General features: G+C 47.9%; 2 protein-coding genes across 2 annotated transcripts in view; both read right to left on the bottom strand.

Annotated features, from left to right (window-relative positions):
- The window catches only part of TAPBPL (TAP binding protein like), a 351,854-nt gene that overhangs the window by 17,655 nt on the left and 306,800 nt on the right, over positions 1-27,399 (bottom strand). The window lies entirely within an intron of this gene.
- LOC136626332 (natural killer cells antigen CD94-like) overlaps positions 1-27,399 on the bottom strand; it is a 76,421-nt gene that overhangs the window by 32,975 nt on the left and 16,047 nt on the right. The window contains exon 2 of the mRNA XM_066601305.1: positions 22,079-22,177. Within this exon, the coding sequence (XP_066457402.1) occupies positions 22,079-22,172 (94 nt within the window). The 5' untranslated portion in view covers positions 22,173-22,177. The remainder of the gene's footprint in view (positions 1-22,078; positions 22,178-27,399) is intronic.

Genomic DNA, 27,399 nt, shown 5'->3' with positions numbered 1-27,399 from the left:
TCTGTGATATTCAAGGTAGGTGTCAGGGCTTGAACCCACAACCTCCTGTACTCCAGTCAGTAGCTCTCTTCACTAGGCCACCCAGGACTTGGACAGCTCCTCTGCTGAACACCTAGCCATGCTTCTGTGTTTTCCCTGACTGGCTCCATCCTCTGTTTCCCTGAACTAACTTTGCCATGCTTAAGCCCTTTATACTCCTCTGCTATTCAACTGAGACCTTCTGATACCGACCCCTGGCTTCCCTTCTAACTACACTACCCACCTTCTCCATTTGTACTGCGAACTGAGACCTCCCATTGCTGACTCCTGGCTTTTCCCTGACTACTCTCCAGACCTGCGGCTGCTACAGCTGAGGCTCCAACATACTGCCTGAAACCCCTACAGTAGGTTTGTCTGAGGGCAGCAGTGCGGTGGAGGAAACATGACCTCAGGGTTGTATAGTCCACAGAGGTCTATGCACAAAAAAAAGCTGCTGAAAAGTCAAAAGAATTGACATGCTGCGTCTTGAAAAACCGCACCGCAGCTGCATTTCCGCACTGCGGCAGTGCGGGAAAAAAATCTGTCCTGTAAGAACAGCTTTTTGCCCAAACACATTTGCACTGCATTGCACTGCAAACGCAGCGTTTTTTCTTGCAAACACATCGCTGCCGCTTGCGAATTTCTCACACAATTTTCTCACGACAAAGACAATAGCACTTCTAATGTTAAAAACGCATTGCATGAAAATCGCTAATTCATGCGTTGCAATGCGATAAAATGAAGGCTCCATAGGGAAACGTGAGTGATTAAATAAAAAGCAAAATGCAGAAAGGACATGCCACGATTTTTTTTCACGCAACATCGCATGAGTAAAAACATTGCAAATGTGAAGGAAACCATTGAAAAGCGTGGGTTTCATAATTCTGCTTTTCCACGCGCGCTCTCATCACACGATTTTATTGACAGTGTGAAACCTGCCTTAGACTGGGCTCACATGGGCGGATTCCAATTTCTGTCCGCGCATACGATCGAGGAAAAACGTAGGCACTGAAAAGCATATACTTTTTCTTTTACGCTCGCATTTGCGGATACAAATTGTGGATGTCGCAAGAGGAGGGGGGTGGGCTGTCACCATAACTTGTTGCACAGGGGTGGGAGGTGGGGCTGTCACTATAACTTGTCGCGATGGGAGAGTAGGGGGGCTGTTGCTATAACTTGTCGCAGGGGGGAGTGTCACCATAACTTATCAGGGGTGGGGTGTGGGGGGGGGCTGTCACTATAACTTGCTGGGTGGGGGGAGGGGGTGCTGTCACTATAACTTGTTGGGTGGGGGGAGGGGGTGCTGTCACTATAACTTGTCGGGTGGGGTAGTGACCCCCAATAATTGCTCCAGAAAGAATAGTGACCACAATAATTGACCCAGCACAAATAGTGACCCCCAATAATTGCCCCAGGTGTGATACTGATGCCCAGTAATTATCACTGCTGGGGCAATTATTGGGGGTCACTATTACGGCTAAAGAAATTATTGGGGGTCACTATCACTGTTGGGGAAATTATTGGGGGTTACTATCACTGCTGGGGCAATTACTGGGCATCACTATCACTGCTGGTGCAATTATTGGGGGGTCACTATTACTGCTGGGGCAACAACTGGGGGTCACTATTACTGCTGGGGCAATGACTGAGGGGTTACTATTTGTGATTGGGCAAATTATGGGAGTCGCGTTTTTTCCTGGGGCAAATATTGCGGGTCACTTTTTTTGCTCAGGCAACTACTGAGGGTCACCATTACTGCCAGGGCAACTGTGCGGGGTCAGAATTACTGCTGGGGCTACTACTGCTGGGGCAATTATCGTGTGATTCTGTCTGCCGAGCTGGTGTATCTAACGCGATCCTGTGGAATACATCTGCTCAGCTGACGTACCACACAGGATCTGCTTAGATACAGTAGCTCCGCAGAAGTATCACCCATGATCGGCTTAGATACATTTGCTGTGCAGATTTATGGGAAAGTGCCCAATTTGTTACGTGTTTTTTTTACACTACTTTTATTTATTTTTTTTACATTTTTTTTTTTTAAATGTCCCTGTAGGGAACTTGAACCATAATAGTTATGATCACTATGATAATACATTGCAGGTCTTTTGTACTGCAATGCTTTATTGCTTACAATAGTGATTTAAGGCCATGGCAAATCCGGACACTAGTCTCCCACTGGGTACTCCTCTCCCTTCTTGGTTGTTGTAAAGCGACCTTATAAGCTGTTCAATATGTTCTGGGACGCCCATTTGCTTCAGACACTTCCAAAGCTTGCCATGTTCGACACAATCAAATGCCTTGCTGTAGTCGATGAAACACATGTACACGTCCTTTTAATACTCCCGGGTCTTCTCCATGATCCTGCGAAGGATCGTGATTTGGTCTCTGGTGCCAGGTTCTTTATGGAAGCCAGCTTTAATGTCTGGCAGTACCCATTCAACAATTGTCGCAATGCGTTTTTGCATGATCCTTAAAAGAATTTTGCTCGCATGCGGTATGAGGGCGATGGAGCACTGATTGGAACATTCTTGAGCATCACCTTTTTTGGAAGTGTGACGAAGACAGATCTAGTCCAGTCTTTGGGCCACAGAGGCCATATTTAATGTAGGTTGGTTAGGATCTTGACTGGCACTGGTTTGAGCAGTTCGGCTGGCATGTCATCAATGCCCAAAGCTTTCCTGTTTGGTAGTTGTTTCAGGGCCCATGTGACTTCTTCCTCCAGAATGCCCGCTTCTTATTCTACTTGATGTATGTAACGCAACAGGTTGTCTGTTTGATCGCCTGCCTACAGCTCTGCTGTATATTCTCGCCACCAAGCAAAAGGTTTTGTGTGTGTGTGTGTGTTTCTCAAAGATTCACAACATCGGCACGTGGAACGTCCGTGGCATGAACATGGGCAAATTGGAAATCCTCTGAATCAATGGGAATCCTCGCTCAATCACAATTCTGCGAGTTTATATGCCTACAACCAATGCAACAGATGAGAACGTTGAAAAATTCTATGCCGATCTCCAGCATGCCGATCTCCAGCAAGCAATCAATCAGACGCCTGCCAAGGATATCCCTTTTATAAGAGGGGATTTCAATTACCTACCTGTCGTTGGCAAATCCGATTTGGGTGAGCAGAATAATGCAGGCGACCTTATGGTCCAATGTTGCATGGAAAACTGCCTATCAATCATGAACAAAGGGTTTGAGCATGTTTCTTCGGGAGAAAAATGTTTTATTTTATTCTTCTCATTTTATATTATTTTGTCCGGCACAGGCCTGGCTTCGCCTGTATACGGACTGGCTTTACGAACTTCACAATTCCCTTTTCACCTGTAAAGCCTGCACCAGAATCACACATTTTCCTGAGAGCAGAGCAGCAGCGCCACCTTGACATATAGCTACTTTTCCACTGCTCCCCCACCTAGGTCTGGTCCGGCTTACTACAGAAGCAGAGAGCCACTGTAAGCAAGGTAAGTATCTATTTTTTTGTTTATTACAGCACTTTTACTGGATTTTCAGGGAAGGGCGTATATTTAAAGCCCTTCCCTGAAATCAATTGACTGGGTGCCAGCAGCAAAATCCTCTACCGCAGCTGTCATGTGTGACAGCTGAGGTAGAGAATTGAAGAATTCCTCTGCTGCATCTGTCACAGATTCACGCGTGTTTTTGCACATACATGGGTGCGCGCTTATGTACGCACCTATGTACGCACAAAAACACGCTGGTGTGAAGCCACCCTTAATTATTTCAACATTTCCTTAAAAAGATTAATTTAAAAAACAGCATAGATTTTTAAAGATCTACATGTTTTGATCAGAAGCTCTTAGTCATGGCATCTTAGTTATATCTTAGGCTACTCTCAAACACAATGCTTTTCACAGCGAATAGTGCGGCGCCCCGAGCGCTGCGTTAACCACGGTACAATGCTCCCATTGATTTTATTGGGGCTTCTCAGACCTGTATTCGAATGTGGCGTTTGTAACACTGCGATTTTCGAGCGTTGTCTGTTCTATGGGGCGTGTTAAAAAGTGCTGTCAAACGCTGTGACATGCTTTCCAAAACGACACTCAAAATCGCAGGAAAATGCCATGGTACCGAGCGGTGTTTGACTAAACATATGTGTGAGAGGGGCCTTATGCTATGACTAATGGCTTCTGCTCGAAACATGTAGACGTTTAAACATCTATGCTGTTTTTTTTAATTGATCAACGTTTTAACTGAAATGCTAAAAAAAAATTAAAAACATTTTTATGCTGGAGTTAATTTAATTTTCTTCTAATGTACTAATGAGTTGTATTGTGTTTTGCTTATCAGCTTTACAATAACAGACAACTTTCTAGGATGTACTTGAGTAAATACACAGAGTAGGCTTGGGGGTCCCCAGATGGCAAAGCCACCCATTGGAACAGATGAGCCTCTGTGTGAAAACAATGAAGAATTTATGGCTTTTGCAACACTGCCACTGTGCCTCCATAATACCACTGAGCGTCTCAGAGGTTGGACCTGCAATGGTCAACTGTTGATGGCCATTAGTATTGAAGTCCTGAAGAACCCCTTTGACCCCCTCCGTACAGTTACGTTCGGTGCATTCTGTGTTTAAATCCCCTGATCACTTTTGTGGGATCCCCCACAATGAGATCCTGAAGTGCTGTTTGGTTGTCATAGTTCCAAAGACCCCCAGTGCTGATATGGCCGTTTGCCTACCAGTCCATGCCTGTCGTGTGGCAATCTGTCAGATCGTAGTATAATTTAACACTATAATATTACATTATACTGCAGGAGTGATCAAACCATCGCAAGTTCAAGTCCACTATGGGGACTAAAAAAAACAAAGTAAAAATCTAAAAATCAGTTTTAAAAAGTTTTATTATTAGAAAAAAAATTAAGTTATAAAAAAAACTTTTGCCATATTCATAATAAAAAAATCAAAACAAAAAACTGGTATTGCTGCGACTGTAAAAGTCCAATCAAATTAACGCATTTTTTTGTCCCGCACGGTGAACATCCCCCTGAAAAAAAAAGCAACGCCAGAATTGTGCTTTTTGGTCACCCTGTTTCAAAGGAAAAAAAAGCGACCAAAAAGTTGCATGTACTCCAAAATAGTACCAATAGAGACTAGAGGACGTTCCACAAAAAACGAGCCCTCACGCAACAGGTCGATAGGAGAATAAAAAAGTTATGACTGCCAGAAGACGGCAGCAAAAAATAATTTTGTCTCTTTTTAAAGATATTTTATTTTTAAAAGGTGGTAGAGCAAAAAAAACAAAAAAACTAAGTTTTTTTGTCTTGCTGCAATCATATTGCCCCATAGAATAAAGTTATTGTGTTTTTCAGTACATTATATAACACATTATATAGTACCACTGAAAAATACAGCTTGTTCTGCAAAACACAAGCCCCCAGACAGCGACAGCGATGGATGAATCATAGAGTTATGATTTTTTTAAAGTGGGGAGGAAAGAAAATAAAAAATGAATAAAAGGGGCGGTTCTTAAAGGGTTAAAGATAATTAGATACCGTAAGTGAAAGCTCAGGTGTTGTATTATTTGGCATTTCGTGATCATTTCAGTAATTGGGCCCCTGACAGCTGGTTAGTAGGCCGTTGAGAAAACCCCTTTATAGCTACATACTGAACAACAGGTATCCGTGGGGCATTTCCATAGAACACGTACTGTAGGCGCATCATTACTGGAGATGAGTGAAGCTTCAGCCATGTGTAAAGGGAACCTGTCATCAGCCTAAAGCCCCAGAAACTAAGTTTTATGCGATAGAGTTGAATGATGTATTTTTTTATACTCGCCAGCTTCCTGGTTCCCGCAGCGCGCCAAATGAAAATCACGCACTTTTCAGATTACCAATGTAAGACAAATAGGGAGATTGGTCGAACAGTTCTAGACCTTTTTACAAGGGTTGCTGTATTTGTACAGGCTTTATTTCAGTGTTGACATTCAACAGGTAGGCGTACTGAACAAGCTGAGGCAGACAAAGCATTCATCAGAGGGCTCAAATAACAAACATAACAATGTCTGAACGAGTCTTACCGCCGTAACAACACATGGCATCATGGAAATTCTGGGAATGGTTAACTGCTTAACGTCCATCTTTAAATTTGAAAAACACAGACATCCTTTAACAACGGCACATGTGGATCTGCCGTGCCTCAGAACTGATTTAACTCAGGCTAGATTTAGGGGCAGCACATGACTGTTTCCTGGTATTCACCCTTTAACCCCACCAATTGGGGTCTGGTCTTCATTGCGGAAAATCCCAGATCGTTACCCTAGAAATAGTCTCAGTTAAGAGGCAGTTGATGCACTTGGTCAGGTTTTTTGCAATGCGGTACTGGAGGGTGTAGACAGGCACGTAATCATAAAACAGAGTAAGTGTCAGGGCAGGTGGAACACTTTTAGAATGTAGATCAGGCCAAGGGTCAGGGCAGGCAACAGACAAGGAAAGCATTGTCAAAAAATGAGCGAAGGTCAGGATTGGAGAGGTCAGGAAAGCTTGGCAATTCAGGCAGGAATCATATATCAGGAGATCGAACTGATTGGCAGAGTAGCCCTAAATAGTCCAGTTCCTATCAGATGGGAACGCGTGCTGCACTTTACAGGGCAGACGAGATGTGTTGGCAGTCTATAGGAACCAGGAAACCAACAGGAGATGAGCAGTCTGCATGGTGCTGGCCCCACATGACTGTAGGGGGAAGTATGGGATGCCATATATAGACTTCCTAAAGAAAGACCCTAAAACAAACCCCCTACAGTCAATGTGTCATCAGAAAATGACCTCTTGTAGAAATTTGTTAAAATAGGACTTCACAAAAGCAATACTGCAGTCCCTCAGCCAGGAATACACGGAGCACGAGGAGCTGTCGGCAATTGGCTTGAGGAATGCTCAGAAAACAAGATCTTTGGTGAATTTGCTATCTTCCAGTAAATTTTGGCCCGCCCCTGAGGCCCATAATAACACCAGCCTGCCTGTACAGGGCTTTATTTCCACTATGTGTGGGAGTTTACACCAAGCATCCACCCCCCCTCATTATCAGGAGGCAGTGTGAGTGGCTGTCTCATCGGTGTCCTGCACAGGTGTTATTGGCTCCTCCATTTGGTAGTCCGCTACCTGCATGGTGAGAGGATGCATCCATAAGCACTCCTCACTCAGTAAGTAACGGCCATTTTTCTGTGATTGTTTTTAATTCTTGATTTCCCCTTATGTGATGCATTATAATTAGGGGTGCATTCACACTGGCAATAGCGGTCTGAGAAACTCGGACTGATATCGCGCTTGTAAAATGATTCTGTAATGTGATTCTGGATGCAAGCACGATACGTTTTTTGTTTAAGTACGCATTGTGTTGCATTTATGTACTTGCGATTTTCAAGCATGCTTCCAATAGTTTTTAATGCTAAAAATCTCATTGGGCTCACATGCAAATCACATGACGTGTGCGTGTAATACAATTTTTTTAAAGATCCCACGGGAAATAATTGGCAACTCCTTGCGAAGTATCACCAAAAAATAGAATATTCAGAGATTTTTTTGGTATCGCAGCATCGCTCATGTGAGTAAAATCAATCATGCTCACATCAAAATCAATGTCCTCGGTGCCAACAGAGCATCGCTCTGGTAGTAGGGTTTAAAAACTCGCCTCCAGCAAGTGATTGCTCTGGTTGGTTCTTGAGCACCACGGCTCAGCCAATCAGAGTTGGCGCTCAGTGAACCAATCACAGCCATTCAACATGGCCAACACTGGACTTTGGAAGGCCCAAAAGCACTGCAATGCCCCGTATTGGTTGGTTGCTGACATCCCACTACCAGACCCCGTTGTCCACTCTGCACCTGGGGGCATCTGATGGTTTCTGTACTGGGATATGTGATACTCTTCTTTATGCTCACACATCCGATTTGCATATCCCCTTCGCCTGACAGCACAGGACTGGTGGGGGCCAGTACTTTTGAATACTTTTGTCAACATAGTATATATCAACAGGATATACTGTAGACCCCAGTAGACAGCAGGGCAGCAGTGTCGTGAACCCCAGTAGACAGCAGGGTAGCAGTGTTGTAAACCCCAGTAGATAGCAGGGCAGCAGTGTCGTGAACCCCAGTAGACAGCAGGGCAGCAGTGTCGTGAACCCCAGTAGACAGCAGGGCAGCAGTGTCGTGAACCCCAGTAGACAGCAGGGCAGCAGTGTCGTTAGTAGGTAGTATCATAATGCCGATTCAGGATGCGATGCAGCAGCAGAAGGAGTTACAAAACATACAATATTTTGTCATGTACTGCGCTAATCATGAGACTGCTCACAGTTCATAATTTTGGCACCGTCCTTCTGCAGAGGTTGCGCCATGTCACTGGGACTTGCTTGCACACCTCTGGGGTCTCAGCCAGGACATTATATGATCCTACAAGCACGTCTTGATAATGTTCTATGGTTTACTGTAGCAATTCAATAGCTAATTCTGCAGGGAGAATGTATGTGGTATTGATGCACAAGAGGAGGGAAGGAAGTGAAGTAAAACATAACTGTGCGATAAGTGGAGGATGTGGACATTACATGCAAAGTGGATACCGTCTGGTCTTCATTTAATACTACTGTTTCAAATGTGGACAGTCTTGACCCTTGGTGCAGATACTACGATTGTACACCACCGCCAGGTATTGTCAGTGTCGTGATGCTGCAGAAAGAAGCCTGGTGCGACGCCTTGTCTCCCGCAAACAGGTCTCTCATTGAGTATTTAGTTCTTGTTGCAACCCAGGCCTTTATCTCGCATGCAAGGACTGGTCTCTACTTCGCCTCCCTGTGACCATCTATAGCCAATCAATGTTAAATAATTATAAATCGTGAAACAGAATAATGCAGTTACAATACTTACATCCTACATATTCACATAGTATTGGCAATGCTGAGGGTGCTCGGCCCTTTTCAGTTAATTTACTTTTGATTCTCCTCCCTAAGCAGGAGGAAGCAGCTATTATGATAGAGTTCCTAGAATTGTGTATGGCGCCACAGTGGGGGGGATAGAAGAGGAAGTCTGTAATGTGGTTTTGCTAACTCCTCCAGTACGGGTGTGTATCTGATGTGAGGTGGAGTGTTATATTACTCATAAAAATTACCTTCAATCTGGGGATATCCCTTTAATGACCAGATCCCTTTTACGCTTTGCCAAATTACTGATCTTGAAACTGACAATTGAATGTGAAAAACAGGAATTTACAGTTTTAAGCCGCGCAATTGTTTGCTTTGGTTGCAATCCTGTCTCTCCATCATACATTCTGCGGTATGCGGAGTCAGTGCACCATAGGTGCCGGTACATCTTCCTTCCTCCTTCCTAGGGGTGACAGCGCACTTCGCTACCATATTACTATCTATCATACTTGTATCTCTCCACAACCAACATTGTACTCCACCTTACCGAATGCCCACAGCATGTCACCCTCTCGGACTAATGCACCATAGGTGTTAAAGAACGACGCTAAATATTGGAGGTCCTCATACCGCGGACTCGCATACACACCTGACATGTGAACATCATCTCATGTACACTCTAATCTCCCATTACAGCATTAGGACTCGTTCACATGAACATATTCGTGCAGCGCATCATGCATAGTGATTAGAGCTCATTGATTTCAATGTGTTTGTTCACAAAAGCGTATTTTTGCATGCGTGAAAAAATTCATGGCATGACCCATCTTGGAGCACATTTGCGCACAGCAAGGGCCCTTGGAAATCAGCATGTGTGCGAAAATGCACATCACATGCGCAGAGAGCCGGTATTTTTGCTGTATGTATTCACACAAAATCAATGTGATTTTGTGCATTTTTTTGTGCGCTCAAACATGCTGCATATTTGCAGCCACAAAAACACGCCGGAGAGTTTGAAATACACAGATGTAAGCGCATTTCCGTTGTTCAAACACGCAGTGTATTTGCGGATCTGATATGCACTTACGCCCGTGTGAACAAGCCCTTACTGTCTCTCATCTGGTCTTGCATATTTCACAGCTTTCTTCTGTCTCGTGGGTCCTAGATCATAGCGCCGTTGTCTACTTTGGGGACCAAGTCCCCAGCAGTAAGGGAGTCTCCTGCTCCTTCCATGCAGTCTGTGGGCATTTTCGGCCCCTGGTCCTCAGGACCTGTTGTTGTTCCCCAGCATGGGAACAGCATACCAGCCACTCTCTCATGTCATTGGCCACCCTTACATAGTGCTGGAGCTGCTCGTCTGTCTCTGCGCCGGTGTCCTCTACCCAGCTCCCCCTTCCGGCTGGGTACCACATAAGTGGGGCTTATCACTGCAGCCTTAGGCCGCTTCCTTCAACGGCTGCATTCTACTAAACAGTAAGGGTGGTTTCATTCGTGCAAGAAAATTGCGCTAATTTCAGTGGTTTTCTTCCCGTCATGCGATGTTGATTGAAAAAAAAAATCGTGGCGTGCGCTATCTTTCTGCGTTTAGTGTTTTTTAACCTCCCATGTTTCCCTATGGAGCCTCAGTTTTATCACATCGCAACGCAGCAAAGATGTGTTGTGATGCGATTTTAACATTAGTAAGTCTTATTGACTTTCGAGTTGAAAAAACGCGATTTTTCTTGCACGATTTTCATGCGGTCAGCAGCGATGTGAGATTATTAGAGATGAGCGAACGCGTTCGTCCGAGCTTGATATTCGTGCGAATATTAGGGTGTTCGGGATGTTCGTTATTCGTAACGAACACCATGCGGTGTTCTGGTTACTTTCACTTCCTTCCCTGAGACGTTAGCGCGCTTTTCTGGCCAATTGAAAGACAGGGAAGGCATTACAACTTCCCCCTGCAACGTTTAAGCCCTATACCACCCCCCTGCTGTGAGTGGCTGGCGAGATCAGGTGTTCGCCTAATATAAAAGTCGGCCCCTCCCGCGGCTCGCCTCAGATGCGGTGTGAGTTAGATGAGGGACAGTGCTGTTTATACCGGAGCTGCTGTAGGGAGAGAAATAGCAGTTAGTGTAGGCTTCAAGACCCCCCAAAGGTCCTTATTAGGGCCACTGATAGCTGTGTGTTGGCTGCTGTTAGCAGTGGGATTTTTTTTTTTTCTCAAAATCGCCTCTGCAGACCGTTGCACCTGGCATTAGGGACAGAAGTGCTGCATAGGCAGGGAGAGTGTTAGGAGTGAGTGTAGCCTTCAAGAACCTCAACGGTCCTTTCTAGGGCCATATTTATCAGTGTGCAGTACTGTCCAGGCTGCTGTTAGCTGTGCTGCATTTTTTTTGGGCTTCTCAAAATCGCCTCTGCAGAGCATTCCACCCTCCATTGATACTGCAGGGAAAGAATTGTATAGGCAGGGCCACAACACAGTTATTATTCATAGAATATACGCAGTGCTGCCTGTTGGTGGGAAAAAACTGAAAACAAATCTATTTGTCCAGCCTCTGTCCGTCCTTACGGGCTGTGGACACGTGTGAGCTGCGTGAAAAACATTGCTAAATCATACGCACCCAGCTACGCTTTACTGCTGGCTTCGCCATTTGCTTTCCTTAATTGGGAAAAAAAATACCTGCTCTGCCACAGTTATAATAACTCTGCTACCCTCACGTTCTGTGACACATAAGCAGGGACACAGCACAGTTATTAAACTTCTCATGTTCATTGAATATACGCAGTGCTGCCTGTTGGTGGGAAAAAACTGAAAACAAATCTATTTGTCCAGCCTCTGTCCGTCCTTACGCCTGTGGAGACGTGTGAGCTGCGTGAAAAACATTGCTAAATCATACGCACCCAGCTACGCTTTACTGCTGGCTTCGCCATTTGCTTTCCTTAATTGGGAAAAAAAATACCTGCTCTGCCAGAGTTATAATAACTCTGCTACCCTCACGTTCTGTGACACATAAGCAGGGACACAGCACAGTTATTAAACTTCTCAGGTTCATTGAATATACGCAGTGCTGCCTGTTGGTGGGAAAAAACTGAAAACAAATCTATTTGTCCAGCCTCTGTCCGTCCTTACGGGCGGTGGAGACGTGTGAGCTGCGTGAAGAACAGTGCTAAATCATACGCACCCAGCTACGCTTTACTGCTGGCTTCGCCATTTGCTTTCCTTAATTGGGAAAAAAAATACCTGCTCTGCCACAGTTATAATAACTCTGCTACCCTCACGTTCTGTGACACATAAGCAGGGACACAGCACAGTTATTAAACTTCTCATGTTCATTGAATATACGCAGTGCTGCCTGTTGGTGGGAAAAAACTGAAAACAAATCTATTTGTCCAGCCTCTGTCCGTCCTTACGCCTGTGGAGACGTGTGAGCTGCGTGAAAAACATTGCTAAATCATACGCACCCAGCTACGCTTTACTGCTGGCTTCGCCATTTGCTTTCCTTAATTGGGAAAAAAAATACCTGCTCTGCCAGAGTTATAATAACTCTGCTACCCTCACGTTCTGTGACACATAAGCAGGGACACAGCACAGTTATTAAACTTCTCAGGTTCATTGAATATACGCAGTGCTGCCTGTTGGTGGGAAAAAACTGAAAACAAATCTATTTGTCCAGCCTCTGTCCGTCCTTACGGGCGGTGGAGACGTGTGAGCTGCGTGAAGAACAGTGCTAAATCATACGCACCCAGCTACGCTTTACTGCTGGCTTCGCCATTTGCTTTCCTTAATTGGGAAAAAAATACCTGCTCTCCAAGAGTTATAATAACTCTGCTACCCTCACGTTCTGTGACACATAAGCAGGGACACAGCACAGTTATTAAACTTCTCATGTTCATTGAATATACGCAGTGCTGCCTGTTGGTGGGAAAAAACTGAAAACAAATCTATTTGTCCAGCCTCTGTCCGTCCTTACGGGCGGTGGAGACGTGTGAGCTGCGTGAAGAACAGTGCTAAATCATACGCACCCAGCTACGCTTTACTGCTGGCTTCGCCATTTGCTTTCCTTAATTGGGAAAAAAATACCTGCTCTCCAAGAGTTATAATAACTCTGCTACCCTCACGTTCTGTGACACATAAGCAGGGACACAGCACAGTTATTAAACTTAGATAATTCATTCACTAGAGGCAGTGGGGCCTTTCGTTTTCCAAAAAGGGCAAAAATTATATTTGGCCTGCAGTCTTGCGCCAATTTATTTCCTGCCTGTGAAATCAAATCACTGGTAATACAGCATGCTGAGGGGTAGGGGTAGGCCTAGAGGACGTGGACGCGGCCGAGGACGCGGAGGGCCAAGTCAGGGTGTGGGCACAGGCCAAGCTCCTGATCCAGGTGTGTCGCAGCCGACTACTGCGCGATTAGGAGAGAGGCACGTTTCTGGCGTCCCCACATTCATCGCCCAATTAATGGGTCCACGCGGGAGACGGTTATTAGAAAATGAGCAGTGTGAGCAGGTCCTGTCCTGGATGGCAGAAAGTGCTTCGAGCAACCTATCGTCTACCCGCAGTTCTGCGCCGTCCACTGCTGCCAATCCGAATCCTCTGTCTGCTGCTCCTCCTTCCTCCCAGCCTCCTCACTCCACTACAATAACACCTGCTCAGGAGCGGGAGCACTCCCAGGAACTGTTCTCGGGCCCCTGCTTAGATTGGGCAGCAGCGGTTCCTCTCCCACCAGAGGAGTTTATCGTCACTGATGCCCAACCATTCGAAAGTTCCCGGGGTCCGGGGGAAGAGGCTGGGGACTTCCGCCAACTGTCTCAACAACTTTCTGTGGGTCAGGAGGACGATGACGATCAGACACAGTTGTCTTGCAGTGAGGTAGTAGTAAGGGCAGTAAGTCCCAGGGAGCAGCGCACAGAGGATTCGGAGGAAGAGCAGCAGGACGATGAGGTGACTGACCCCACCTGGTGTGCAACGCTTACTCAGGAGGACAGGTCTTCAGAGGGGGAGTCAAGGGCATCAGCAGGGCAGGTTGCAAGAGGCAGTGCAGTGGCCAGGGGTAGAGGCAGGGCCAGACCGAATAATCCACCAAGTGTTTCCCAAAGCGCCCCCTCGCGCCATGCCACCCTGCGGAGGCCGAGGTGCTCTAAGGTCTGGCAGTTTTTCACAGAGACGCCTGACGACCGACGAACAGTGGTGTGCAACCTTTGTCGCGCAAAGCTCAGCCGGGGAGCCAACACCAACAGCCTCACCACCACCACCATGCGCAGACATATGTTGGCCAAGCACCCCACAAGGTGGGACGAAGGCCGTTCACCGCCTCCGGTTTGCACCCCTGCCTCTCCCCCTGTGCCCCAACCTGCCACTGAGATGCAACCCCCCTCTCAGGACACAGGCACTACCGCCTCATGGCCTGCACCCACACCCTCATCTCCGCTGTCCTCGGCCCCATCCAGCAGTGTAGTTCAGCGCACCGTTCAGCCGTCGCTTGCGCAAGTGTTCGAGCGCAAGCGCAAGTACGCCGCCACGCACCCGCACGCTCAAACGTTAACCGTCCGCATCGCAAAATTCATCAGCCTTGAGATGCTGCCGTATAGGGTTGTGGAAACGGAGTCCTTCAAAAGTATCATGGAGGCGGCGGCCCCGCGCTACTCAGTTCCCAGTCGCCACTACTTTTCCCGATGTGCCGTCCCAGCCCTGCACGACCACGTCTCCCGCAACATTGTGCGCGCCCTCACCAACGCGGTTACTGCCAAGGTCCACTTAACTACGGACACGTGGACAAGCACAGGCGGGCAGGGCCACTACATCTCCCTGACGGCACATTGGGTGAATTTAGTGGAGGCTGGGACAGAGTCAGAGCCTGGGACCGCTCACGTCCTACCCACCCCCAGAATTGCGGGCCCCAGCTCGGTGCTGGTATCTGCGGAGGTGTATGCTTCCTCCACTAAAGCACCCTCCTCCTCCTCCTCCTCCTCTGTCTCACAATCAAGATGTGTTAGCAGCAGCATGTCGCCAGCAGTCGGTGTCGCGCGGTGTGGCAGCACAGCGGTGGGCAAGCGTCAGCAGGCCGTGCTGAAACTACTCAGCTTAGGCGATAAGAGGCACACGGCCCACGAACTGCTGCAGGGTCTGACACAGCAGACCGACCGCTGGCTTGCGCCGCTGAGCCTCCAACCGGGCATGGTCGTGTGTGACAACGGGCGTAACCTGGTGGCGGCTCTGCAGCTCGGCAACCTCACGCACGTGCCATGCCTGGCCCACGTCTTTAATTTGGTGGTTCAGCGCTTTCTGAAAAGCTACCCACGCTTGTCAGACCTGCTCGTAAAGGCGCGCCGGCTCTGCGCACATTTCCGCAAGTCCCACACGGACGCTGCCACCCTGCGCACCCTGCAACATCACTTTAAGCTGCCAGTGCACCGACTGCTGTGCGACGTGCCCACACGGTGGAACTCTACGCTCCACATGTTGGCCAGGCTCTATGAACAGCGTAGAGCTATAGTCGAATACCAACTCCAACATGGGCGGCGCAGTGGGAGTCAGCCTCCTCAATTCCTTTCAGAAGAGTGGGCCTGGTTGGCAGACATCTGCCATGTCCTTGGTAATTTTGAGGAGTCTACCCAGGTGGTGAGCGGCGATGCTACAATCATTAGCGTCACCATTCCTCTGCTATGCATCTTGAGAAATTCCCTGCAAACCATAAAGGCAGCTGCTTTGCGCTCGGAAACGGGGGCGGGGGAAGACAGTATGCCGCTGGATAGTCAGGGCACCCTCCTGTCTATTTATCAGCGCGTACAGGAGGAGGAGGAGGAGCATGAGGAGGATGAGGAGGAGGGGGAAGAGACAGCTTGGGCCGCTGCTGACGGTACACCGGCTGATTGCCTGTCATCCTTTCAGCGTGTATGGCCTGAGGAGGAGGAGGAGGAGGAGGAGGAGGAGGATCCTGAAAGTGATCTTCCTAGTGAAGACAGCCATGTGTTGCGTACAGGTACCCTGGCACACATGGCTGACTTCATGTTAGGATGCCTTTCTCGTGACCCTCGCGTTGCACGCATTCTGGCCACTACGGATTACTGGGTGTACACACTGCTCGATCCACGGTATAAGGAGAACCTGCCCACTCTGATTCCCGAAGAGGAAAGGGGTTCGAGAGTGTTGCTATACCACAGGACCCTTGCGGACAGGCTGATGGTAAAATTCCCAGCCGACAGCGCTAGTGGCAGAAGGCGCAGTTCCGAGGGCCATGTTGCAGGGGATGTGCGTAGATCGAGCAGCATGTACATCCCAGGCAGTGCAACAGTCTTTAAGGGCCTGGCCAGCTTTATGGCTCCCCACCAAGACTGTGTCACCGCTCCCCAGTCACGGCTGAGTCGGCGGGAGCACTGCAAAAGGATGGTGAGGGAGTACGTAGCGGATCGCACGACCATCCTTGGTGACGCCTCTGCCCCCTACAACTACTGGGTGTCGAAGCTGGACACGTGGCCTGAACTAGCCCTGTATGCCCTTGAGGTGCTTGCTTGTCCTGCGGCTAGCGTCTTGTCGGAAAGGGTGTTTAGTGCGGCTGGGGGAATCATCACAGATAAGCGTAGCCGCTTGTCAACCGACAGTGCCGACAGGCTAACACTCATCAAGATGAACAAAGGCTGGATTTCCCCAGACTTCTGTTCTCCACCAGCGGACAGCAGCGATACCTAAGCAATACGTAGGCTGCACCCGCGGATGGAAGCTACGTTCTCTCTCACCATCCAAAACGGGGACATTTCTGCTTCATCAATCTGTGTCTAATATTCCTCCTCCTCCTCCTCCTGCTCCTCCTCCTGAAACCTCACGTAATCACGCTGAACGGGCAATTTTTCTTAGGGCCACAAGGCTCACTCAAATAATTTTTCAGAACAATTTTTATAAGTTTCAATGCGCTTAAAAGCATTGGAACTTTAACTTGAACCAATTTTTCGTTACACTGGGCTGCCTCCAGGCCTAGTTACCACTTAAGCCACATTAACCAAAGCGATTCACCTGCCATCTTGGTTGGGCATGGCCAATTTTTACTGAGGTACATTAGTACTGTTGGTACACCAATTTTTTGGGGCCCTCACCTACAGTGTAATCATAGTAATTTCTATGTTCTTCGCCTGCACTCATGGTACAGAAAGGTGTGTGGGGTTGGCCTACACTTTAGCTACATAAATGTCACTTGTGCCTTGGCTATACTAAGGCTACTGAAATGGAACTAAGACTGCGCTCCCGCTATACTGCTGCTTCAGAATTGTTACTGGGGCCTGTCTTGAGTGCTACTATTGCTTACATGGAACGAAGACTGCGCTCCCGCTATACTGCTGCTTCAGAATTGTTACTGGGGCCTGTCTTGAGTGCTACTATTGCTTACATGGAACGAAGACTGCGCTCCCGCTATACTGCTGCTTCAGAATTGTTACTGGGGCCTGTCTTGAGTGCTACTATTGCTTACATGGAACGAAGACTGCGCTCCCGCTATACTGCTGCTTCAGAATTGTTACTGGGGCCTGTCTTGAGTGCTACTATTGCTTACATGGAACGGACACGTGGAGAGGACACGTAGTGCCTCAAAAACATCCCCCTCCTCCTCCAACAGGGAAAACATTGTTGGCAAATGCCTTTGCATTGGTTCGTCTGGTGGCAGTCCAAGAATTTCACCTTTACCGACACTACAAGAGAGCCCCCCCACCATCCCCCCGCCACGGCCCACTTAATCCTGGCCACATTCCGAAAACCAACAAAATACAACCGTGGTACTAGGTCCGCAGTCACCACCACATTACCACCAACGCGGTTACTGTTAAGGTGCATATAACCACGGACACGTGGAGAGGACACGTAGTGCCTCAAAAACATCCCCCTCCTCCTCCAACAGGGAAAACATTGTTGGCAAATGCCTTTGCATTGGTTCGTCTGGTGGCAGTCCAAGAATTTCACCTTTACCGACACTACAAGAGAGCCCCCCCACCATCCCCCCGCCACGGCCCACTTAATCCTGGCCACATTCCGAAAACCAACAAAATACAACCGTGGTACTAGGTCCGCAGTCACCACCACATTACCACCAACGCGGTTACTGTTAAGGTGCATATAACCAGTCTGACTGGGGCATGCAGACACCTTGACAGAATGAATAGTGTGTGGCACATAGGTTTCCCATTGCTATGCCCACGTGTGCAGCTCCTGATGGCGGTGGCACAGGATTGTATTTCTCATTGCTTCTGTACAGCATTGTGGGCTATCGCCCCGCCCCTATTAAAGAGGGTCGCTACCTAGCCGTGCCAACCCTGTGCAGTGTGTGCCTGCGGTCCCTCGTCGTGGCAGACGCACTTCTAAATAGACATGAGGGTGGTGTGGCATGAGGGCAGCTGAAGGCTGCGCAGGGACAGTTTGGTGTGCGCTGTGGGGGGGAGGGGGTGCGGTTGGGCAGCATGTAACTCAGGAGAAGTGGCAGTGGAGTGTCATGCAGGCAGTGATTGTGCTTTGTTGGAGGTAGTGTGGTGCTTAGCAAAGGTATGCCATGCTAATGAGCGCTTTTCAGAAGTAAAAGTTGTTGGGAGGGGGGGGGGGCCCACTCTTGCCGCTATTGTGGCTTAATAGTGGGACCTGTGAACTTAGGATGCAGCCCAACATGTAGCCCCTCGCCTGCCCTATCCGTCACTGTGTCATTCCCATCACTTTCCTGAATTGCCCAGATTTTCACACATGAAAACCTTAGCGAGCATCGGCGAAATACAAAAATGTTCTGGTCGCCCATTGACTTCAATGGGGTTCGTTGTTCGAAACGAACCCTCGAGCATCACGGGAAGTTCGTTACGAATAACGAACACCCGAACATTTTGGTGTTCGCTCATCTCTAGAGATTATTCTTAAAAAAAGCATCGCTGACACTCAAGAATCGCAGGAACAAAGATGCAATTTTGCCGCTATTTTCTCTCAGCAAAATCGTGGTCGCTCATGTGAATCTAGCCTTAGGAGAGAGCAGGCAGTGCCCCCCTTCCTTACACAAGTCCCAGTAAACACGCACTGCACATTTTTTGTGCCATTTTTGCTGGCTTTTTTTTTTTTTGAGAATTTTGGAAGGAAGTGTTTTACCATTGTTTTTTTTTCTTTTTGTGGCATTTTTCTTGTACTTTTGGTCCATTTTTTGTGGCCATGGCATTTTTTCCAAACATAGGAAGCGCTAGGTTTGGCATTTTGCAGGCATCTATGGAAATATAGACTAATTAATAGGGAAAAAACACAGGTATATATATGAATAAAAAATGCCCCCCTTGATAAATATCTGATTGTTGGTGGTCCAACCACTGGGACCCCCACCGATGACAGGAATGGGGGTCTTAAGGTTCCTGAATGAATAGACAGAGGGCCTTTCTAAGCATTCTTCTTCTTTACCCGTTTAGTCAGGGCCGACCCTCAGACACTTTATGGATCAGCCCTCTCCACACGGTTCTGCTTTATGCAGTTTCTTTCAGTTCGATCATTTGCCTGTTGGTGTCGGCTTTGATAATATCATCCAGCGCCCTCCTTGGCAGCCAGGTCTTATTTTGCCGTTGACCATTCCAAGCACTATCGATGTTTCTAATGAATTAGCTCATATTATGTGGCCGCAGTATGAGAGTCTCTGTTTCACAATTTTGACCTCCAATGAATCCTTTGGTTTGATGCGGTCTAGGTGTGTTTTGTTCTTGATCTTGGCGGTCCAATTCGTACGAATTTCCTTCAGCTTCATGGTTCCAAGGCATCAATCTTACTCCAGTCCATTTTCTTCCACTTTGGAAGCCATAAGTTGTGTTTAGGAAGAGGATTGCGTCAAATATCCATCATTTTGTTGCAATGCTTATTTCTGATTTTCCAGATCTTATCCATACTTAGCATTGCGCCGCGATCTAGCGTGATTCGGCTTTTTATTTTGGGTCCTGGTTCTCCTTTGCGATCGTTTTTTTTTTTTTTTCTATCTGAGGAAGAGGAAGTCTTGAACTGCTTTGAATTCTTCATTGTTGATTTTATAGACCGGCTTCTGCACTTCCTCCTTCAACTTATAGTATCAGTTGTTCAAGATCATCCTGATTTTCTGCCAGCAAGGTTGTATCATCTGCATATCTTAGATTGTTGATGTTTCTTCCACCGATCTTGACTCCAATGTTGGATTCATCTAAATTGCATCGCCCCAAGATCTGCATGCAGGTTGAACAACACAGGGGATAAGATGCAGCCTTGGCGTTCGCCTTTGCCGATTCTGAACCATTCTGTGTTGCCGTTGGAGCTCCGGACCGCAGCCTCTTGGTTCGCATATAACAGCTGTCTGAGTTGCTGCAGATGTCCCAGGACTCCCATTTGTCTTCGGCATGGCCTCGGCGTGTACAATGCAATATAAGGCTTTGCTGAAATCAATGAAGCCTCTGTACCTCCTGGTATTCCCCAGCCATTTTTAGGATCCATTGGAGATTTGCAATTTGGTCTCTTGTTCCTGGCTTTTGCATCAGGGAGTTCCTGTTCCACTAAAGCTGAGTTCAAGCGTTCAGCGGCCTCCAGCAGAAAATTTATATCTTTTAAGTGTTTTTGTTACGTTTTCTGAACTCTCTAATGTTGCAGTCTTGGAATATACCTTTAATACACAAGTCATTAATGCATAAAACTAATGCGAGATTCCTAAACTGCTTCTATAACATTGTATTTTGCTAGAGCTTTGGTGCTTCGTTAATGTAGGAGGCAAATATCCTCTATTACTCTGGTCTGTCCATTTCACTACATGTAAGCTTCTGTGTGTTTTATCACATATAAGCATCTGTGGGTTTCACATTCAGTTTGTGGTTGGAACCCACTGATAGCACCCCGTATCGTTAGTTTAAGAACTTTCAGGTTTACTCAGATAGGGAAATTTACTCAGCTTGGCCAGTTTTAGTAAAGAAATGAAATTAAAAAGTTCCTCCTACATTCCTCTCACTTCAAGTACATTTGATACTTTTATCTTTATAAATACCTTGGATAAATGTTATTCAAACCGACAGATTTTGGTGGCGATGATTGACTGTCTAATGTGATCTGATGGCAGGGAAAGAAGGATCCTTTATGTTGGTTTTCAACATGGCGGGTCCTTTGTTCCAGTCCAGTGGGAGATAAGAAACTGTCAGAGAAGAAGTCTGGCAGTGGTTTAAGGTAAACTTACATGGGGTGAGTATCGCAGGAATTTGGGCAATATTTGCCTCGTGTACACATGGCCACAGATATGGCACTGAGCTCGAAATCGCTCACCTGTCAGAATCATTTGGCATCTGCACCCGACAGGTCATCCCATGTAGCTCTTAGGAGGATATTTTAATTCATTAACCCCATAAGGATGCATCATTTTTTTTGGGATCTTTCATCACCTCCCTTCCAAAGCCATAATTTTTTTTATTTTTCCATTAACATGGAATATGAGGGTTTGTTGGGTGTATGGCGAGCTGAAGCTTTTAGCGTTACAATTTTGGATTACATATAATGTATAATTTTAAAAAAATTGTAGGGGAAGGGACAGGATAAAACCATCATATTGATTCAGCCATTTTTTAAAATGGGTCACCATACAGTATAAATGATATCTATTTTCTACCAACCAATTAGCTGCCCGTGTATTCTAAACAGAAGGGAGAGTGTCCACCAACTAAATAAACATTCGTAAGATATGATGTGTGTGCATTGGACACAAATTACTGCTCGTGAAGGGCACTGGTGGGGGTAATGGAGCTATCTAAGGGCTTATTCCGACGAGCGTTGGCATAACTACATTCGGCAGCACGGACGAGGGGAATCCCTTACTCCTTTGCCGGCTTTTCAAACTCTGCACTAGAGCACAGGAGTTTAAAAATACCTGCGGGAAGATGGGTGCTGCCGGATCTTTCCTGTGTGTTATATTCACTACACTATAGGACAAGTTCTAGCTTTTCTCACTCGTACTATTAACAGGAGAGAATCCCAATACTGAAAACGAAACCACTGAAATCTGTTGATATCAGCAATTTCATTTTGTCCCATAATACGGCCATGATTATCACGGCCGCATAAGGGAACAGAACCACGTTCATCTGAATCCGCCCTAAACAACAGAACCACTTTTTTAATCAACTGTTATCTATTGAATGAATTAAAGGGTTATCCGTGGAAACAGCGTTACACAAAAGCCTGCTCAGCTCGCAGCAGTAAAATAATAAAATCCCAAAATACATACTCGCCCCTCTGTGATCCCTCGCTGCTGCCATCTTGCCAGCTCTCTGATGCCCACGAAGAAAAAAATATATTTTCTTTTTATTTTTTGTACACATGGTCCCTAAGGAAACAAAAAAATGTAAAAAAAACTTTTTAAAAAGGGTATTTAACAAAAAATGCATCATAAATAATTTTGGCAACCAAAGAAAATAAAATACGTTCATAAAACCATTGCATGTGTAATATCACTTAAAAGGGTCTGGTCCTTAAGGCCGCCTGCACACGACCGGGTCGGATTCGTCATGGGGGATCCCGCAGCGGAATCCGACCTTGTGCCCGACCGGTGACACCGTGTACCTGTCCGGATTCTTCTTATTCTGTACTGTGGATATCGAATGGTGCACATGCGCAGTACAGATTTTGCCGCGCTGTCACTAGGTGATAATATGGATGCCGTGACCTTTCCATAGTGATGATTGCGGAAGGACCGTGGGTCGGACGGCTTCCATTGACTTCAATGGAAGCTGTCCGCACGGAATCCGCCAAAAATAGAGGATGCTGCGATTTCCCCCACCCCCCTTCCCCCTCACGATTTCTACTCGTGGGCAGGAAAACCCACTTTTCCACCGCATGCTATGGAAGGTATTTGCTGAATCCAGATGCGGACACCTACTCCAGATTCTGCAATGCTAATCCGTCCGTGCGCAGGTGGCCTAAAGGTAACGTGTCAGCACTAGAGATGAGCGAGCACCAAAATGCTCGGGTGCTCGTTACTCGGGACGAAATTATCGCGATGCTCGAGGGTTCGTTTCGAGTAACGAACCCCATTTAAGTCAATGGGCGACCCGAGCATTTTTGTATTTCGCCGATGCTCGCTAAGGTTTTCATGTGTGAAAATCTGGGCAATTCAAGAAAGTGATGGGAACGACACAGCAACGGATAGGGCAGGCGAGGGGCTACATGTTGGGCTGCATCTCAAGTTCCCAGGTCCCACTATTAAGCCACAATACCGGCAAGAGTGGGCCCCCCCCCCCCCCCAACAACTTTTACTTCTGAAAAGCCCTCATTAGCAATGCATACCTTAGCTAAGCACCACACTACCTCCAACAAAGCACAATCACTGCCTGCATGACACTCCGCTGCCACTTCTCCTGGGTTACATGCTGCCCAACCCCCCCCCCCCCCCCCCGCACGACAGTGTCCACAGCGTACACCAAATTGTTCCTGCCCAGCCTTCAGCTGCCCTCATGCCACGCCACCCTCATGTCTATTTATAAGTGCGTCTGCCACAGGAAAAGCAGGCACACACTGCAGAGGGTTGGCATGGCTAGGCAGCGACCCCCCCATAAAAGGGGCGGACCGATAGTCCACAATGCTGTACAGAAGCAATGAGAAATCCAATCCTGTGCCACCTCCATCTCGAGCTGCACACGTGGGCATAGCAATGGGGAACCTATGTGCCACACACTATTCATTCTGTCAAGGTGTCTACATGCCCCAGTCAGACCGCGGTTTTTTATAAATAGTCACAGGCAGGTACAACTCCGCAATGGGAATTCCGTGTGCACCCACAGCATGGGTGGCTCCCTGGGACCCACCCGCTGTACATAAATGTATCCCATTGCAGTGCCCTGGACAGCAGAGCTAACGTCAGATGAAATGCAGGTGGGCTTCGGCCCACACTGCATGCCCCAGTCAGACTGGGGTTCTTTAGAAGTGGACACATGCAGTTACAACTCCGTGTGGACCCACAGCATGGGTGGGTGCCAGGAAGCCACCGGCGGAACATAAAAATATCCCATTGCATTGCCCAACACAGCTGAGGTAGTAATGTCGTGCTTAATACAGGTGGGCTTCGGCCCACACTGCATGCCCCAGTCAGACTGGGGTTCTTTACAAGTGGACAGATGTAGTAACAACTCCCTGTGGACCCACAGCATGGGTGGGTGCCAGGAAGCCACCGGCGGTACATAAAAATATCCCATTGCATTGCCCAACACAGCTGAGGTAGTAATGTCGTGCTTAATACAGGTGGGCTTCGGCCCACACTGCATGCCCCAGTCTGACTGGGGTTCTTTACAAGTGGACAGATGTAGGTTAAACTCTGTGTGCACCTACAGCATGGGTGGCTCCCTGGAACCCACCGGCGGTACATAAAAATATCCCATTGCATTGCCCAACACAGCTGAGGTAGTAATGTCGGGCTTAATACAGGTGGGCTTCGGCCCACACTGCATGCCCCAGTCTGACTGGGGTTCTTTACAAGTGGACAGATGTAGGTTAAACTCCGTGTGCACCTACAGCATGGGTGGCTCCCTGGAACCCACCGGCGGTACATAAAAGTATCCCATTGCATTGCCCAACACAGCTGAGGTAGTAATGTCGTGCTTAATACAGGTGGGCTTCGGCCCACACTGCATGCCCCAGTCAGACTGGGGTTCTTTACAAGTGGACAGATGTAGTAACAACTCCCTGTGGACCCACAGCATGGGTGGGTGCCAGGAAGCCACCGGAGGTACATAAAAATATCCCATTGCATTGCCCAACACAGCTGAGGTAGTAATGTCGTGCTTAATGCAGGTGGGCTTTGGCCCACACTGCATGCCCCAGTCAGACTGGTAATATGTACCTTAACAGTAACCTCGTTGGTGGTAATGTGGTGGTGACTGCGGACCTGGTAGCGCGGTTTTATGTAGTTGGTTTTCGGAATGTGGCCAGGATTAAGTGGGCCGTGGCGGGGGGATGGTGGTGGTGCTCTCTTATTGTGTCGTTAAAGGTGAAATTCTTGGACTGCCACCAGACGGACCAATGCAAAGGTATTTGCCAAGAATGTTTTCATTGTTGGAGGAGGAGGGGGATGTTTTGGAGGCACTATGTGTCCTCTACACGTGTCCGTGGTTATATACACCTTAACAGTAACAGAGTTGGTGGGAAATGGCCTCGCCGCCATCATGTCTTTGTGAAGCCTCTGTTTCCACACCCCAGTGACATACCATTAGCAGCGGTATAGGAAGAGCCCAGAATTATTAACATTTCAGCGGTAGCATTAGGGACAGGCCCCACTAACATATCACTAGCAGCAGTATAGGGGGAGCGCAGTCTTAGTTCCATTTCAGTAATAGTAGCACTCAAGACAGGCCCCAGTAACATTCCCATTGCTGCAGTTTAGGGAGATAACAGTCTCTTTCACATTTCAGTAGCTGCAGTATAGACAAGGCCCCAGTTACATTTATGTAGCTAAAGTGTAGGCCAACCCCACACACCTTTCTGTACCATGAGTGCAGGTGAAGAACATAGAAATTACTATGATTACACTGTAGGTGAGGGCCCAAAAAAATTGGCGTACCAACAGTAGTAATGTACCTCAGAAAAAATTGGCCATGCCCAACCAAGATGGCAGGTGAAACCCATTAATCGCTTTGGTTAATGTGGCTTAAGTGGTAACTAGGCCTGGAGGCAGCCCAGTTTAACGAAAAATTGGTTCAAGTTAAAGTTTCAACGCTTTTAAGAGCATTGAAACGTATAAAAATTGTTTAGAAAAATTATATGAGTGAGCCTTGTGGCCCTAAGAAAAATTGCCCGTTCTGCGTGATTACGTGAGGTTTCAGGAGGAGGAGCAGGAGGAGGAGGAGGAATATTGTACACAGATTGATGAAGCAGCAATGTCCCCGTTTTGGATGGTGAGAGAGAACGATGCTTCCATCCGCGGGTGCAGCCTACGTATTGCTTAGGTATCGCTGCTGTCCGCTGGTGGAGAAGAGAAGTCTGGGGAAATCCAGGCTTTGTTCATCTTGATGAGTGTTAGCCTGTCGGCACTGTCGGTTGACAGGCGGGTACGCTTATCTGTGATGATTCCCCCAGCCGCACTAAACACCCTCTCTGAAAAGACGCTAGCCGCAGGACAAGCAAGCACCTCCAGGGCATACAGCGCGAGTTCAGGCCACGTGTCCAGCTTCGACACCCAGTAGTTGTAGGTGGCAGAGGCGTCACGGAGGACGGTTGTGCGATCGGCTACGTACTCCCTCACCATCCTTTTACAGTGCTCCCGCCGACTCAGCCTTGACTGGGGAGCGGTGACACAGTCTCGCTGGGGAGCCATAAAGCTGTCCAGGCCCTTAAAGACTGTTGCACTGCCTGTGCTGTACATGCTGCTCGATCTCCGCACCTCCCCTGCTACCTGGCCCTCGGAACTGCGCCTTCTGCCACTAGCGCTGTCGTATGGGAATTTTACCATCAGCTTGTCCGCCAGGGTCCTGTGGTATAGCAACACTCTCGAACCCCTTTCCTCTTCGGGAATGAGAGTGGAAAGGTTCTCCTTATACCGTGGGTCGAGCAGTGTGTACACCCAGTAATCCGTAGTGGCCAGAATGCGTGTAACGCGAGGGTCACGAGAAAGGCATCCTAACATGAAGTCAGCCATGTGTGCCAGGGTACCTGTACGCAACACATGGCTGTCTTCACTAGGAAAATCACTTTCAGGATCCTCCTCCTCCTCCTCAGGCCATACACGCTGAAAGGATGACAGGCAAGCAGCATGGGTACCGTCAGCAGTGGGCCAAGCTGTCTCTTCCCCCTCCTCCTCATCCTCCTCATGCTCCTCCTCCTCCTCCTGAACGCACTGAGATATAGACAGGAGGGTGCTCTGACTATCCAGCGACATACTGTCTTCCCCCGCTCCGTTTCCGAGCGCAAAGCATCTGCCTTTATGCTTTGCAGGGAACTTCTCAAGATGCATAGCAGAGGAATGGTGACGCTAATGATTGCAGCATCGCCGCTCACCACCTGGGTAGACTGCTCAAAGTTTCCAAGGACCTGGCAGGTGTCTGCCAACCAGGCCCACTCTTCTGAAAATAATTGAGGAGGCTGACTCCCACTGCACCACCCATGTTGGAGTTGGTATTCCACTATAGCTCTACGCTGCTCATAGAGCCTGGCCAACATGTGGAGTGTAGAGTTCCACCGTGTGGGCACGTCGCACAGCAGTCGGTGCACTGGCAGATTAAACCGATGTTGCAGGGTCCACAGGGTGGCAGCGTCCGTGTGGGACTTGCGGAAATGTGCGCAGAGCCGGCGCACCTTTCCGAGCAGGTCTGACAAGCATGGGTAGCTTTCAGAAAGCGCTGAACCACCAAATTAAAGACGTGGGCCAGGCATTACACGTGCGTGAGGCTGCCGAGCTGCAGAGCCGCCACCAGGTTACGGCCGTTGTCACACACGACCATGCCCGGTTGGAGGCTCAGCGGAGCAAGCCAGCGGTCGGTCTGCTCTGTCAGACCCTGCAGCAGTTCGTGGGCCGTGTGCCTCTTATCTCCTAAGCTGAGTAGTTTCAGCACGGCCTGCTGA

Source organism: Eleutherodactylus coqui, chromosome 4, assembly GCF_035609145.1.
Source record: "Eleutherodactylus coqui strain aEleCoq1 chromosome 4, aEleCoq1.hap1, whole genome shotgun sequence".
NCBI classification, from domain to species: domain Eukaryota; kingdom Metazoa; phylum Chordata; class Amphibia; order Anura; family Eleutherodactylidae; genus Eleutherodactylus; species Eleutherodactylus coqui.
This window is presented reverse-complemented; position numbering and strand designations above follow the sequence as displayed.